General features: G+C 34.9%; 1 protein-coding gene across 5 annotated transcripts in view; it reads right to left on the bottom strand.

Annotated features, from left to right (window-relative positions):
* BRD1 (bromodomain containing 1) overlaps nt 1-16,188 on the bottom strand; it is a 60,668-nt gene that overhangs the window by 14,381 nt on the left and 30,099 nt on the right. For 2 of the 5 annotated variants that reach the window (XM_042018255.1, XM_042018254.1), the window contains 2 exons: nt 15,477-15,737; nt 11,780-12,268 (listed from right to left, as the gene is read on the bottom strand). In XM_042018255.1, coding sequence (XP_041874189.1) covers nt 11,780-12,268; nt 15,477-15,737 — 750 coding nt within the window. Of the gene's footprint in view, nt 1-1,832; nt 2,059-11,779; nt 12,269-15,476; nt 15,738-16,188 lie in introns of those variants that run through there. The other 3 variants (XM_042018258.1, XM_042018256.1, XM_042018257.1) reach the window with 3 other exon arrangements.

Genomic DNA, 16,188 nt, shown 5'->3' with positions numbered 1-16,188 from the left:
TAGTTTTCCTGACCATCAAGCCCCAAATGACAGGAGCTTACACAATCCATGACACTCAACTTCATACAATTCACATTTCAGAAGTTATAGGGAATAGGCATTATTTTAAGAAAGGAAAACCTCAATGCTTAGTTTAAACAAAACACACTCATATCTAGTCATAGATGCAGCAGTTTTCAAGTGACCTTGTAACTTGCCAGAAAAAACCTAGGCAATAAAATCTAAGTGCTTTATGGCAGTAGCACTGATACGCAAAAAAAATAAATTGCATATACTACAGAATTTGGTTTCTGTTCTATCATTACAAAACTATTTTCTACCATGAATCATGAAACACACAATGTCCTGTAGCTGCTAGAATAAGTGAAATTAAAGATCTCCATTTGCATTGAGGAACTTGCAATTCATTGCATCAGTAGATATAACTAAGAAGGTCAAATAAAGAACATCCGTGAGAGACGTAACTCATCCTGCTTGCAACTTTCCAAAAGCTCATTATTTTGTTAGATCAAATGAGCTTTCTCTACAGTCAGGAGTGAAACTTTATGTCAGGTACTGATCTTACACATACTGCCTCCAACACCACTGAATGACAACCCTCCCCTTCCTGCCAAAAGTCCTAAAGATCAAACTTAAAGCCTTTCATTAGTGGTTCATTTCTTTCACTTTTCCCCTCTGTTCTTGAGTTTCTTCAAAAAAGCAGTCCACTCTCAAGAGGCAGAACTTAACCTTTTTCTCTTAAAAAGGGAATTCTCAAACAACAAAGTCTGCTATCAATCTTAAATGCAGGGTTACTGCCATTTCTAATCTTCAGCTCAACTTCAAATTACATGGAAAATTTACTGCTTGTCAATCATAGCATACAACACAACCATTTTGAAAATAAAGAAATGCTAACTAAGAAGAAAAAAAAGTAAGGCAAAGATGTTCAGCCTGATACTTTTCCACAGGTCTCTCACTGCACTGAAAATTTTATTTATCAGGCAAAGTTTTAACTTTTTCTCAACAGTGCCAATTTGTTCTTAAGCTGCAATTAAAACTTTCATTGACTACCTACATCAAGCAAGTTAGAATCTTGTTGCCCATAGCAAATTAATGGAAGGAGGAACAGGTAATTCCCAAAAGAGAGCAGAAGTTTGGAAAAAAGGTAGAGGAACAAAGCTCAGTATAGTCTGAAAAGCAGCACAGCATGTCCATGAATGTAAAAAATGCTGCGCCAGAATACAGAATTGTGCATTTCAGACTGTAATCACATCTTACAGTTCTGCTGAAACAAAAAGAAAGAAGCAGAACTCATGCAAAATTACTTTAAAGCACTTAAAACTGTACTATGAATAGCTTGATGCAAAACCAAGCACATCCAAATGTAAGATGAAGTGCTCTGCTAAAACTAGACCTGAAGGGCTGAGATTCAACCCGGGAGCTAAAAAAACTGGGAGCATTCAAAAAGTGACTGCACATAGTGCACTTATATAATACTATTTAGTCTCATTTTCAGTCGCGACTTGGGCACTTACCCAGAACCAGTGACGTTACTCTTCATTAAAATATATATACAGTAGAGGAAAATGTCTATTGTACTTAAAAACCCCATCTTTTTCTTGGTAGGTTTCATTTCTCCAAGGAAGATGAGACTTTTTGGGGGGAAGGGGGAAGGGAAAAGGATGGAGATGTAGCATTTTTAACTAATCTGCTCTCACAGAACATGTTCTGGGAATAAGAATGCTGGGACTGGTAAAACTCTGCGACCAATCTGTGTCACATATACTACAACATGTACAACTTTGTAACTTACGGAAATGGGGCAATATATTGAATGAAGAGCATAGTTTCATATATGTCAAAGACTTCCTCCAAGAGTGTTCATTTCTATTTGTTTTTTGTTTTAAGGATGGCTGGTGTCTCCAACATGATCCAAATTAATTACTTCAAATGTAATTGTCTTTCTGCGTTCCAAAATGATCATTTAATTGAATTCCATTCCATGTTGAGGATAATAGAAAATAATTAGGATCCAAAGAGATAAATACCCAGCATGATATTAGTTAATATGAGAACCTGGAAGACAGTGAAAAAGCCATTAAGTCTCTCTGAAAGGAAACAGAGCTTTCAAATAAATAAGCCATCCTTACAGCAGCGTCCAGAGACAGTGAGAATGACAGAAGTGTCCCACATATTCTATCACTAATAACTAAGGTTTCTAAATGGACAATCTAAATAAATTTCACTTTGCTTCAGGCCTTTTTCTTGAAAAAGAAAATACTGAAAGTCATTGAAAGCACAGAATACAACCCCACGTGCATGATATGCATCAAGAACACAGTTTAGAAACGTATCTAAAAATACCTCCAGTAAGAGTAAGAAAGGGGATGTCACTGATTTAGGGGAATTTATAGATACAGGTATGCACACACAGGATAAAGGAATACTTTAAGGCAATAAATCATCAAAAGTTACTGTATTCTTAAAAATGTGAAACTTGAAAATGGGCAGACTGCAGAAATAGGAAGGTATCTACTAAGTCTTTTTTTAAGAGTGACCCTAAGAGTAACCCTTTAAATGTTACTTCAAACAGTAAATTCTGGAGTGCAGGTGTATTAAACACAATTCTTCTTTTCCGAATACACAGATGAATATCAGAGCACATCAAAGTTTCCAGTGCTTAAAACAGTCTTCAGTATGCAGACGAAATGGAAGCCAGTTACTCAAAGACTACAAAGCCTGGTGTGAAGAATCCCCTTGGAAATAAAGCTTTTAAAACTTGCTTAAAACTTGGACATGGCTAAAGATAGCAAAGACAGCTCAGTATGAGCCCATGATGTGGCACCTACACACCAAACAGTGGCACCTTTGAAGATCCTAACCAGAAAATTTTAACCTTTAAAGGTTTAAGTGACACAGAACAAATACAGTTTGGTGGCTCAATGAATAGCCTATTTGATGCGTTCCAAAAGAATGCCAAAGAATTCATCTTGTAACTACTAATTTTCTTCAAATCTGAGAATTAAGATGCGTCTCTGGCTAATCAGATGAGACTCTGCTACAAGAGCAAAATCTGATTTGCACAACAGAAAGGATAACTAACCAACATTTAGTAACTACAGCTTCCATAAGAGAAGGATCGTATGTTGCTCTGCACTACAACAGGATCTCTATACTGTAGGATGATTGTTCAAGGCATTTTAAAATATGCAAGTGGGAGGCAACCTTAGTGGAGGAGTTTGAAAACACTCCAGAAAACTCTGAAACGAAAAAAGAGCATACAAGCAGAAACATTTCTCAAAAAAAAAAAGTTACAACTTCTCCTAAGACAGTATCAGCTGTTCCACTGGTACAGACTGATGAGGCAGTAGAGTAGAAAATGTCATTAAAAAGTGCATACACAAAATCTGAAAAATTCAAAACTAACTTTACAAACTGAATTCTTGAATCAGCTTTGGTTTATGTAATTTATGACACGTGAAACACACAGAGATGATTGTAAAATGCAAGCTTTAAATGCCTGAATCACATACAGACCAATGGTATGTCATTCAGGATCCAAGAAATTACTACAGAAATTTAGTAATATTTAGGACCATTTACTTCTAATTACCTTGGCAAAAACTACTTAAGAGGATTTAAGATCAGAATCTTTTTTCCGAACAGTAAAGATCCCTTAGAAAGGAACAAATTTTTTTACACATTTTCCATTTGAAGATTTTTACTTTCTTGCCTACAAAATCCTGATATAAATGAAAAAAAACTTTAGAGATTTCTTAAATACTTCAATTAATTAAGATGATCTTAATTCTTAACTTATATAATGAAAAAGCATGATAATTATTTATCAACATACTGAAATGAAAATTCTAGTGCCTAGCAGTCTTTCAGAGCAGCCCAGCAGGACGGACCTACACGTACAAAGAGAGGCTATTTCATTCCTGAATCAAGCTGTTCCTAAATGGAACTAACTTTTGCAAATTAGTATCTACAGGATTTTATACAGAGCTTTTATCAACACTTTTTTTTTTTCTTTATTTAAAGTAAGGGTTTCCCTGTAATTCTGAAAACACAACTTTTGGATACGGTATCCAAAGAAAAGAGAACAGATGGACAGAGAACTCCAGAGCTCTCATACATAAGCAGCTCCAGCAATCCTGTTCTATTAAAAATAAGTAATTTAGCATTTATTTGCCTTCTACAGCTATTTAGGAAAACTGGTCCTTAATTTGTACCTCTTTCTAGGACAGGGATCAGAAAACAAAACTGAAGTTGCTACTTGAAAGAAAGATCAAGGCAGAGATCTGCCACTCCTGAGATAACACAAGGACACCACAGTAAACTGCAAATCTTTGAATTACTTCAGTAAATTACACAGCTGCATTCCCAGCCCTAATTTTCCAGGCCTTTTTTACCTTGAGAGGTACCTTATGCAGGGAGATTAAAACTTCATGTGATTCAGTATAAAAGATCCAGTGCTTTACAGCCTCCTTCTATGATAGCTTGCAGCATACTTGAGGAAGTGCACGACCTGAAACCTTTGAGACTGAAACATCATACTAAAAAATTATTGCAGCCTAGCAAAAATTAACAGTGCTTCCTATCCTAAGATTGTCTTCCTGGCTTCATCGACAGGAGCTGCAAAGACCAAACGAGATGTTTCACTGCTCATGCAGTTAACCTGACAGTGCTTGAAGCATCGTCAAGAGAAAATAATCAAGAGCTATTAAATACCAGCTCAGCTTTGCTATTTTCAGGCAACACTGAACAAATGAGTTAAAATAAGGCTGACTTGCATGTTCATATCTGTGTCTAGTCAGATGAATCTGTAGTTGCTTTTTTCCCCTCAGACCTAAAGTACTTTTATCGTCAACACAGAATTTTTTTAGAGAACTCAGGAGTTAGCCATGCATATCAGATGAAGGTTAGTTCTCAGCATCTGCTTTTCTCTCCACTTTTTTCCAGTGACATGCTGTTAGGAAGTAATTTCTGAGCATTATTACAACTTTGGAGGGAAGGGAAAAAGGAAAAGTCAAGGAAGGAAATAAAAATAAAAGGAAGGAGAAGAGAAAACAAAATCAAAGTGGGAGCATTACGACATTAGGATAGCATGGCCTGTCAAAGTGACAGCATGACCAATGACTGCTGTTTTGGTAGCAACAAGAAAAAGCAACTTTGCTTCAATTTTACCCATTCTCGAGTACTACACGTTTCTTTGTATGGGATAGCTTCTTAATGTGCACACTTCCCCTGTGCATGCCAAAGGACCTACATCTGGGTACTACAATGGGAAACATAGAAGAGAGCTATTCAATTGAAACCATCCCAAAATACTAGACTGCATCTACGATACAGTGAACGAGTACATGATACCATAATTACTCTTCATGGAGGACATCCCTTGTGCATGCAAATACATAATCTAATCTCTTCTCACTGAGTGGAAAAAGGGGAAAAGAAAAAAACCCCACAAACCACAAATCCACACACAAACCTTCTCTGAGAGACATTAATTTGCACTCAACCATACTGTGTAACCTGTACCACTCTCTCCACTCACAGCAGAATGGGCCTTAAGTGACTGGTACTTTCACCTGCCAGGTTCAGTGCCTGACACTACTGTTGGAGTCACTGCATTAACCTTTTCTATTGTCCACCTCTTAAATCAGACCTGTAGGTCAGTATGTGGGGTTTGGACTAGATAACCTTTGAAGGCCCCTTCCAACCCAAACTATTCTACGATGTTCCAAATAGTCAGCTGACTTGATCCACTTTGGTACCTTCTGTGTCTGGTACAAGGGGACTTCACGATATCTAAGCCTGTGAATTTGAAGGTAGATCATCTATACTCAGCCCCAACACCATGGCAAGTGTCTTCTTAAATAAATTAAGAACACACTTATAAAAAGCATGTGTGAATCTCCAAATTCACTAGCTTTTTAAATATCTTCAATAAACCCCACAGTTCTGTTTACCATCTGCACCACACAGAAAAAAATAGTCTTAAATGTCACAGATGAAGCACATAGGGGACTATGACATTTAATTTTTTAGAAAGCCAAACCTGGGCCAAGAAATGAGCTAAGTATCAAAAAAAAAAAAAAAAAAAAAAGGCAATACCCAAACACAGCAAAATGCTCCACAATTCCTACAGCACCAATAAAAACAGAGGGGCTTCTACAAATATTTATTGCAGAAGATTTGGTTATAATCATCTTAGAAAACACAGCAATTGTTGGGTTAATAATTAAGTTAACTGGATTAGTGATGTCCAAGAACTTTAAGTTGGGTGTTAATAATTAATATCTTAAAAATGCCCCAAAAGACAACACTTTCAAAGAAATTAAGATGTTTAAGACCCAAGAAAAATTTCGAGAATACTAGTGTATAATGTACCTTACACATGCACACATGTCACAAGCCTTGAAAAAAGCACAAACTTGCCATTTATCCAAGTGTTCATCAATCCCCACCATTCTCAACTATGTTGCTCCAACTCCCTCTATTCCAGTAATACAAATCAAGAAATAAGAAAAGGATTTTTCACAGTCAGGAAGTTAACACTACGATTATTTATATGAAATAAAACCAAAAGGAACATTTATTTTCTTAAAAGTCATTGCGAGTTTTGATTGGCATAAATAATTTCCTACCCCTTCTTTCTGCCTTATGCACTTATTTTATTCTACGTGTATTACAAAAACCCTCCCCTACCTCCCAAAATGTTCCCAGAAATTCAGTTGGCAGAAATTTTCCTAAGGCTGCCAGAACTCCTGTCCAAACTTTGAGTGAGTCAAAAACAAATGAAGAAATGCAGCAAGGTTCTTTTTTTTTTCCTCCTAATTTCTCTCCTTAATTTGCTTTATTTTCTGAGCAAATGGTCCTACGTTTCCCAGTGGCCTATCAACCCGTTAGAAAACCAATCAATCAAACTCATCCTGACAACTCAGCAGTCAGACTCCTGTAGTTCCCATATCTCAACACTGACAAATTTAACAATCCTGGGAATAATTCCTTTTAGGCCTTCCCAATCTCTAATACTTTGCTTGCAAATGCACCTTAAAATATTTTATGTTTTCAAACCTCCTGAAGTCAGGCAGCTAAAGTTCTTAGACATCACTAAGTGCTCAAATAACTAAATTTCACATCAGACTTCACATGAAACAATCACTATGCACTTAAAGACAACAAATCAGGACTGTGGATCTGTCAATAGATCGAGTGAAATTGCTGCACTTGACTCATGAATAGAGATTATAGATAGATAGATAAACATGCACATGTACTATCTTTCCTGTGTAGGCTAACCAGAAGAGCAACTATACCAATTTGTTTGGGTTTTTTGGCTGAGGAACCTTTATTTTAGTTTTTTAATTTATTTCGAGGACGTAAATTTCTTAGATGTGCATGGTTTAGTTTCACTTCCTCCATTTAGTGAATGGTAACTGAATGCTGCGCACATAAAGCCTGACTTTTAGCCAAATTGGGCTGTGTTCCAGAGAGGCAAAGATTTATTAGAAATCAAGTACTCAAGAATTAAAAAAATAAACTGTGTTCCATTTCACTCCAGGCATAATCTCTACTCTTATATCAAATTAAGTAATAGTGGTCATCACTACATTACATCACATCATTAAATTCTATCAAATGCAAATGGCATTCATATTCAGGCTATTTGCAGGCAGTTCTTAAGTGCCATCATTTTCTAGTAGTCAAGCAGAAACAAAGTCAGCCCAACATTTACTAATAGACTTAATAAGGAATCTTTGTTGTATACTGATAACTGCATGTGAAGTATATATTAAGAAATGATAAATTCCCCCACTCTATGCTTTTCACTGTGTGAAGTATTCTGTTTCAGCGATCCACATTCTAGATATTTATTTACATCTGCTTCAGTACCCTGAGAAAATCTGTATAGCTGGAAGCAAGAATATGAAGTAAATTACATACTTCATTGAAATCTTCTATTACTGCTATTTGGCCAAGAAATAATAGAAACACAACATACTGCACTATAATAATCACTATTTGAAATCCTGATTCTGTGATAAGTTACAGTGGTTGTTTTAGGATAGTGTATTTTAAATACTTAGTTTCTAATTAAAACAGAGAGTACTATAACAGTTAACTCTGAATTATTAACCCAAGTTTACGAAAGCTTAGAGATGATTGATAACACCAAATACACATGCAAATTTCATCTGATCATAATCTAGCATTTTACAATGTTAAAAAAGGTTTCTTAAAACAATACTTTGTTCCATCTGCTATCTTACATAACTGATACAGGCAGATTTTTTAATGGCCAGTAAATCTGCCTTCTATTCATTAATCAGTTTCATTTTTCTCTGATGTAATAACTGCACCAACTATTTCCCCGACAAAAACGATTTAAGTATACAATGGCTATTTAGAAAAGGTCATTGAACTTGGTCACAGTTGACTTGACATGCCCAACCTTCAAGAATCACACATCAATCTCTGATGTCACCAAAATTTCCTAAGTAAAACCAACAATTTTTTTTTTTTTAAATTGTTGCTAGATACCATGTGAAGCAAACCCAAAATACATCAAGTATGTATGGGAAATTTTTAAACACGTTTCCACTATGTAGCTGTCAGCTTCCACATAGCAACTACGAAGACAGATGTGCTCTGTGATAATGCCCCAGCAGAGCACTAGAAAATTTAAATTTAAGATTACACTACACTACTGCTTCATGTATTTTAAAGATTCAAATATAAAAGGTCAGAGTATTGAAAGGAACTGTTTTCAGTCCTCTTTGAAGGTTAAGTCATATTGTTCAATATGACTGAAAAAGAGCTGGCATTTCAGTAATCTTGTGTATGAAAACCAACAACACTTACAAAGGAGTGTGTCAGTGGATCCTGTGTGTGTCCTTGAAAATAACTGGCAAAAACGCCAACCCCAAATGTAAGTCAAAAGAGCACAATAAAAGCACTCTATAATAGTAGTGAAACAACCAAGTAGGTATGGTTTTTCTCAACTAAATAAACTTTAGAGTCTTCCTTTGAACTTCATCATGTAAGAATACAGGAGTGACAAGAAAGGAGCAAACACTGAAGAGACTGTACAGTACAGGACAGAAAAGACAAGACATCCTTAAATAATGCCAAAAACCCTCACACTGGCTATGAGTAGGTAAGAAGGAAAAGAAGATGTGACAGTGCTGCTCTCGACCACTTAAAATTTCAATGCTTTGCATATTAAGCAAAGTTCTTTTTAATGACTTTTTCTATATCCACTAAAATTAAGGATATTTAACATTCACACCATTCAAAAAACTGTGCAACAATAATTCATTTTCAACTGCAGGGACTTCCCACAAAGCTGCTAACTCATGTCAACGCACATAAGAAGCCTGTGGCATGCCTTTTCCTATGATTGGGTGGCTTTGGAAAAAGCTCTGCTGGATTCTACTGAATAAAAACATTTTTACCTACAGCATGAGATTAAATTTTGTAAAAAATAAATAGAAATAATGTATTACTGTATACATGATCTGATGCATTTTTATCATAATACAGACATCTGCATGAATCAACATCAGCTGCATACACAAAAAATCTTAACTGTTTTTAAATTTTGGTATCTGACATTTGTGCTAGTTTCCTGCTGAACTGTAGCTCAAGATAGCTGCCAACTGCAAATTGCTTGAATTAGTATGGAGACACAAATTTGAAAATAACATGAGGAATAAAATTTCCTTTGTGAAAGCAAAATGTTTGGTTGCAAACAGGAAACCTAATAAAAGGAGTAAGATCTGATAAGCTGCCACATCTGTATGAACCATATATGTTTAAAAAACAAGATGCTATTAAAGAATAACTAGAACATTTTCAGGTGAATATTAACTGGCTAAATTGTTTCAATTCATTCTTCTTGAACAAGTAGAAATTCTAACTATGAATGCCCCCTAAGTATTTGTTCTACATAGATTTAATTCTGTTTATATCTTTACTAGCTTCAGGAAGAGACTACATAATTTAGTTTTAAAATAACAACAGAAAAATCTCGGAGCTTCTGGATTTTATTCCTGGAACTGGGTTGTTTGTTTTGAAGCTAATCAAAAGCACATTTGCTCCACATACACCTAACTCCAAGAGAAAAAGAAGCAAAATAGCTGAATTTAAACATATTCAGAAATCTGGTGGGTTTTGGTTTTGTTGCTGCCTTTTTTTTCCCTTTAAGAATTAAGTTAGCTTTCTTACAAAATAAAAACCTTTTCTTTCCCCCAAAGAAAAAATTCACAATGTTCAATATAAAAATTTCAAGGAATTAGTACTAATTCCTGGTGTAATCTAGCACAAAATGATTCACTGTGTGTGATAAAATGCAATCTATATACAGGTACATAATGAAATTATCTAGATTATAAACTGGCAAATTAGGATATTTGGAAACCAAAGCTTTTTATATTATTAATAAACATTAACTCATTTCTATAATCACACTACCTTCACTTGGCTCTTACTTCAGAACCAAAGTACCAGACCAAATCTGCATTCTCTTTCCAAGGTGTCAGGAAAAGGAATGGAATTTGAGGCTTTCCAAAGAAGAAAACCAAACAGAACCCCAAAAATACAAATGAAAGAGACTTCCCCCCACTAAATTTTACATAACATCTTCTCATGCCATGATTCCAGCATTAGAATCATTAGTGTCTCCACCTGATCATTCAAAAAACCCCAGCAAACCAACTAACTAAAAACAAAGCACCACCCCACACCCCAAAAAATCCCACAATTCAAAACAAAAAAATTCCCACCAAACAAACAAAAAAGAAACAACATAAAAATCGACAATGCTCCCCTTTTCCCCCCAGATATAAGCCCCTCTCCTTCCCCAGCTTTTGGAGCACATCTTCACACAATGTTAAACTCCTATCTCTTTCATTCAAAGACAACTCCCCACACGCTGTTTTCATATCTGCTAAGGGTTCCCAACATGACAATGAAAGAGTACTTATTTCATCCATAGCAATAGCCACGGATGACAGGGAGATATCCGTAAGTAATTTCCTTATGCTCCTTTTATTCCTCAAAGGTTTTATACAAACTTCTCAAATTAGTAGAACTAAGGTGTGCTAAGTAAAAGATGTGATTAATGTCTTGAGCTGTTCTGCACTAATGTATCAAGATAACATTTTCTTTAAAATATCCTTTAGAGAAGTCTCTTTAAGAGCATAATCTTCCACTCAGATCCTTCAATTTCACTTAAAGTGAACAGACTAAAGAAAAAAAAACCACATGAAGTGTCATTTTACTTTGGGATTTTAACACTTCCATAAAATACATAGATATATAAAGTGCCTCATACACAGTCATCAGTTTCATAATGTTAAAATATGCTTGGAGTAACACTTGGCAAAATGAAATCATACATGGCACAAGTATTTTTCATGCTCCTGCTTACAAGCCTTCTCTTTTTGGCACCGTATGTCAAGTTTCCATGGAATTTAACAGGAAAAAAAGCAGCTGATTAATCTTTCCTACAGGTTTCAACTAAAGAAAAAAAAAATCACACACCCGTATGTGTAATCTTAAAAACTGCATCATGAAACCAAAGAACCCAAACTTGGTTCAGTAGGTGTTACTGTCAAGGGCCAACACAAAAATGAGTAACCATTTTCTCAACTATAACTACTCAACTGTGAGGACAGCCTGTTTCAAGTCCTAAAATCCGAAGATTAACAACCACACGTACGTAAAAATTAACAGGTATATTAACTTTCCAGATGCATCCATTCAAATAAGTTTTGTAAACATTTACCTGTATCCAAGCGCTTTACAGGGGACTCATCATCAACCTCAGAATCTCCACATGCACTCCTTGATCTTTTCCTTGGGTGCAGAAGTGTCTCCAACCTTGGAAGGACTACAGACAAAAAGGTTTTGGTCCCTAGCTGTGGAGAAGTTGGCTGGGTTTCAGTGTTCTTTGCAGACTTTTGGGGGCTTATACTTTTCGATTTGCAGAAGAGAATGGATGTACGTCTGTTTACATCAGTTGATGACTCAGCTACAGCAGAAACAGTCGACTCATTGAGATTACTGTCAAGTAAGTGTTCTGGAGTGTGTCCATTTATTTCTTTCTGAATGGAAGTGCTATATAATTCATTATCAAATTTTACTCTTTTGTAAAGCTTACTCTGCTCTGGATTGAGTTCTACTGGTTTGAGGGTTGGTGGTTCTGAATTAGTCTCCAAGTTTGAAGGAAGAGGTAATGCATCTGATGGTTCAAGTTTAGGGGGAGATTTATCTCCTGAAAAAATTATAAATAGAGTGTGATTTTTGAAAACCTGTAGTTATAAAGTCTATTATAAAACTCACTATAAATGTGCAGCCCACCAAATAAATTGTTGTCTGGAAACAAAGCATAACATTTTAAAAACAAAACTTGTCTAGCAACAATCTGTCCTAGTTAGTAGTTCCTACTTTTATACTGGGAATGTAACAGGGGTAGAGAAGAAGATGTTTATAGTTGGTGTTAACAATTTATACCTGGATAAGTACTTTTTTCCTCTCATGCAGTTATGTTAGTTTCATTAACTAAAAACTACAAAACCTATTTTTTCATTAGAAAATTGGGGTGGTGGATCATTATCTGTTAAATGCAATTATACTGCCATTCAAGTAAAATTTTTGATAATATACATTTTAATCTATTTCATCTTATCAATATTCACCTTATCTGCCTATGAAAAATTTTATCAGATAACCAGTAAAAAAAAATAAAAATTTTGTAACCTATTCTACTTCAGTGAACTAAAATGTGTTACAAAATCTACACAAGGGTATGATTTGTAAAGCTGTTTTACAGTTGTGACCAGAAGTTTTATCTACCAAAAGGAAAAAGTAATAAAAAATGGGGGAGAAAAACCCAACACCCCCAAAACCTTGCATCTTGATTAGCCACTAGTTGACAAGTAACACACTTCACAATGCAGACTTGATAGGAGAAATCAGAAAAACCACCCTCTACCGTTTCTCTCCAGGCCCCTTCCCCCTGCCCCATATTTTAATTTTTTTTAATATGATCATGTCCCACTCAGTTTCCCTAAATCCATGCTGGGAAAAGACAATAGAGATATGACAGTGGGTGTATAAAAGTAGTTTCAGTTTTTCATTGCAAGTAATTGGAAAGAAAATAAACATTCTACCATTGCAGCATACCCTGATACGAACAGAAGGATGTCCTAACCCATAATTATCAACTCAAAAAGATGTTAAAACCCTTCTAGCTTCCAAAATAGAAGACAATACTTATTCTAGAGTAACTGTATAATACCAATGTATTATTTATGTTATCACATAAAATATTTAAACTTAGTTAAATTTTCTATGCCACCTGAAGAAAGGCATAAAATCCCCAAGCATTTAAAGTTCTCTATTTGCAGTCTGTTGTTTGGTTTTGGCCCAGCAATGTTCACTTGGAAATCAATGACTTCTAAGTGCAGAAAAATCTCTACCCTGTTGTTTAAGGTTTAATCAAATAATAGCATAGTTCATATTAAAAATACCTATTTTTACAATACAGTGGGACTGTGCTCACATCATTTGAAGGCACGCAGGTATTAGAATTGGTAACTAATATTTCAGGAAAACAGAAGAATGAAATGTACAGTCAGATAAGCACATTTAAACTACCAGCAATCAAAAAATGCTATAGTTTAGAATCTCCAAGGTGACTTTCTTTGTGAACAAATTCTGATTTTCTTACAAGTAATTAGAAAATATTCAAAAAAATATTTAAGAACATAAAACCACTTGAGAATTATTTAGAAATAAAACCTAAATTTCATGGGGTTATTCTGGTACCGTATTTTTCAGATGATCCGAGACTGGAAACTGAATTGCAAGGAGGGGTAGTTCACAGCTCTACCAAAGTCACCGCCTGTAGAGATCCTGGGCACAGGATTCTAATACTTTTCTTATCTTTTTTTGGGCAATTTGTTTTCTTTACTCGTCTATGTACCTTCCATTTGAGAACTGAAATTTGAACTAATTATTATTACTCTTCACTAGATCAGAACCGTAACAACAATGCCAATCAGCCCTGGATCATGCCTTTCATTACACTTTATTTAAAAAGCTGTAATATACTGTAAATATAAGAAAAGAGCTACTGCTCACTTTGGACTATTTTTTTCACAAAAAATAGCTGAAGTGAAAGGCTGTGGCATAAAAAGGTTAAGCTACAAATAAGTTGTGGATTCATTCACTGCCAAAACTCACATTCCTAAAGGACTATTTTAATACCATCATCACTTGAAAATTAAAAACAACACCCAAATTAAAAAAACCCAATCCATTAAACATTTTGAGAACACTTAAAAGCCTCAGAACAAGATAATGCGCTGATTCATGTATGCTTTTTCTAACGATGCTCAAATCTCCAGCAAGTTCTATGTTTGCAATTAAACACTAAGTTGCTGTTTGAATGGCAGTTAAGGACAATCATTTTATTGACTTCACCTTCCAAAAATTTTGAGAGCATCAAGCTGCAACAGAGAGAGACCATTTTATTTATTACCGTGCTTCCACTTTCCCTTGAGCTCTTTCCTCCTCCTATTCAATGCACTTATTCAAAAATGAAACCCATCTCTAACTGTCCTAAAGAAAAAGTTTAGTTTCTTAGAGCTAATCATGAAACAAAGTCAACAGAATTCTTATTTGAGTGACAGATTTTTTCTGCATCATTTAAAAATGAGCAATAAAAACCTCCGAAACTCATTTAGAAGTTAAAAATGCAAATATGATATTCAAATATGAAATACGAAGTTAGTCCTAGCACACTGCTCTCACTGAAATCAATGGCAATTAGCCAAGAGTAGATGCAGTTCTGAGACAAATGTTTTGAGGAGGAAGAGAAGAAAAAGGGGAAGAGCTGGGTAGATACAGCTGACTTGATACATGAAATTTGTTAGGTCTTATCAATAGTTAGCTTTATTTAAAATAAATAAATAAATAAATAAATAAACAACCCCAAAACCTACCCATCCTCCTCCCCAGAGTCTAGAGCAGAGAATAAAAAAGGCTAAAAACACAGTACAACAGCCAGAGTCTTCATTACCATTGACCAAGGCTCACATGATCCCTAATACATATTTCGACATTTAAGTGTATTTCCGAAAGTACAAAGATATTTTTCACTCAGCCATTTCCAACTGCTTTTCCTATGAGATTGTTTGCACTTTCACTTTGTAACACTTAAATTTTTAAAGCCTTGCTACCATGAAAAATAACGGATGGAGGTTTTTTTAAGAAGATCATTCTACTCTTAAAATATTTGTTGTGATTAAGCAGCTATTTGCATATTTCAAAACTAATATTTTAATTTTAAAATCAGTATTTTAAACGTAACGAATATTAATTTATCAAACTCTTTAATTCACATTATTATTCACATTACAGCACCTGACTGAAATGGTTCAGAACAGTACTCATTTAAACATGGTTTACAATCTTACCTTCTTCTTCTCCATCTTGTTCTAATGCTGCACTTTCTTCTTCGAAACTTCCAATACCTGATTCTATTTGGGGAGCCTGGTTGTGTTGCTGACTTAGTTTGTTGCGAATAATGCTGATTTCTTTCTTTAACAGCTTTGCTCTTTTGCTCCTTGACCCACTGGATTTCATTGCACAGGTGAGATCAAGTTTTTCTAGCAGCTCTCTCAGCTGTTCTTCCAAGGACATATGTGCTCTGTTTGCAGGATTCAGTAACCTATCCACTGAAGTCAAAACACGTACAATTGAAAACATGTTAGCATTTCCCAGAATATTTCTCAGAATAATAATACCAAGAGGAGGAAAAAAAAATCACATGCGAAAATAAAAAAATACTGTCAAAAACCTGTTTAGATTAGAGTCAGAAATGGTGAAATATTTCCTACTATATATTTACTATTTTTCTTAACCAGCATTTTGCTCAAAAAAACTACATAGTAGAAAGAAATAAAAGGTCAGAAGGAAGACATAATTAATCCTTCCCACTCTAATAGATTAATTCCTTCTTGCTAAAGAAAAGGACAAAATTACAGTTATAAAAGAAATGTGTTAATTATTCTCCTCCACTGCCCAACCTTAGAAAACTCACGTGTATGTCAAAAGAATAAATTTTAATTCCTAGCATTACAAACGTGCTCAATTTTTTAATATAGTAGGTTATTTAAAAATATACTG

Source organism: Corvus kubaryi, unplaced genomic scaffold (genome assembly GCF_017639235.1).
Source record: "Corvus kubaryi isolate FWS band 111438036 unplaced genomic scaffold, C.kubaryi_AGA036_p1.0 137, whole genome shotgun sequence".
Lineage (NCBI taxonomy): Eukaryota > Metazoa > Chordata > Aves > Passeriformes > Corvidae > Corvus > Corvus kubaryi.
The sequence above is the reverse complement of the archived record's forward strand: the minus strand, read 5'-3'. Positions and strand labels throughout refer to the sequence as shown.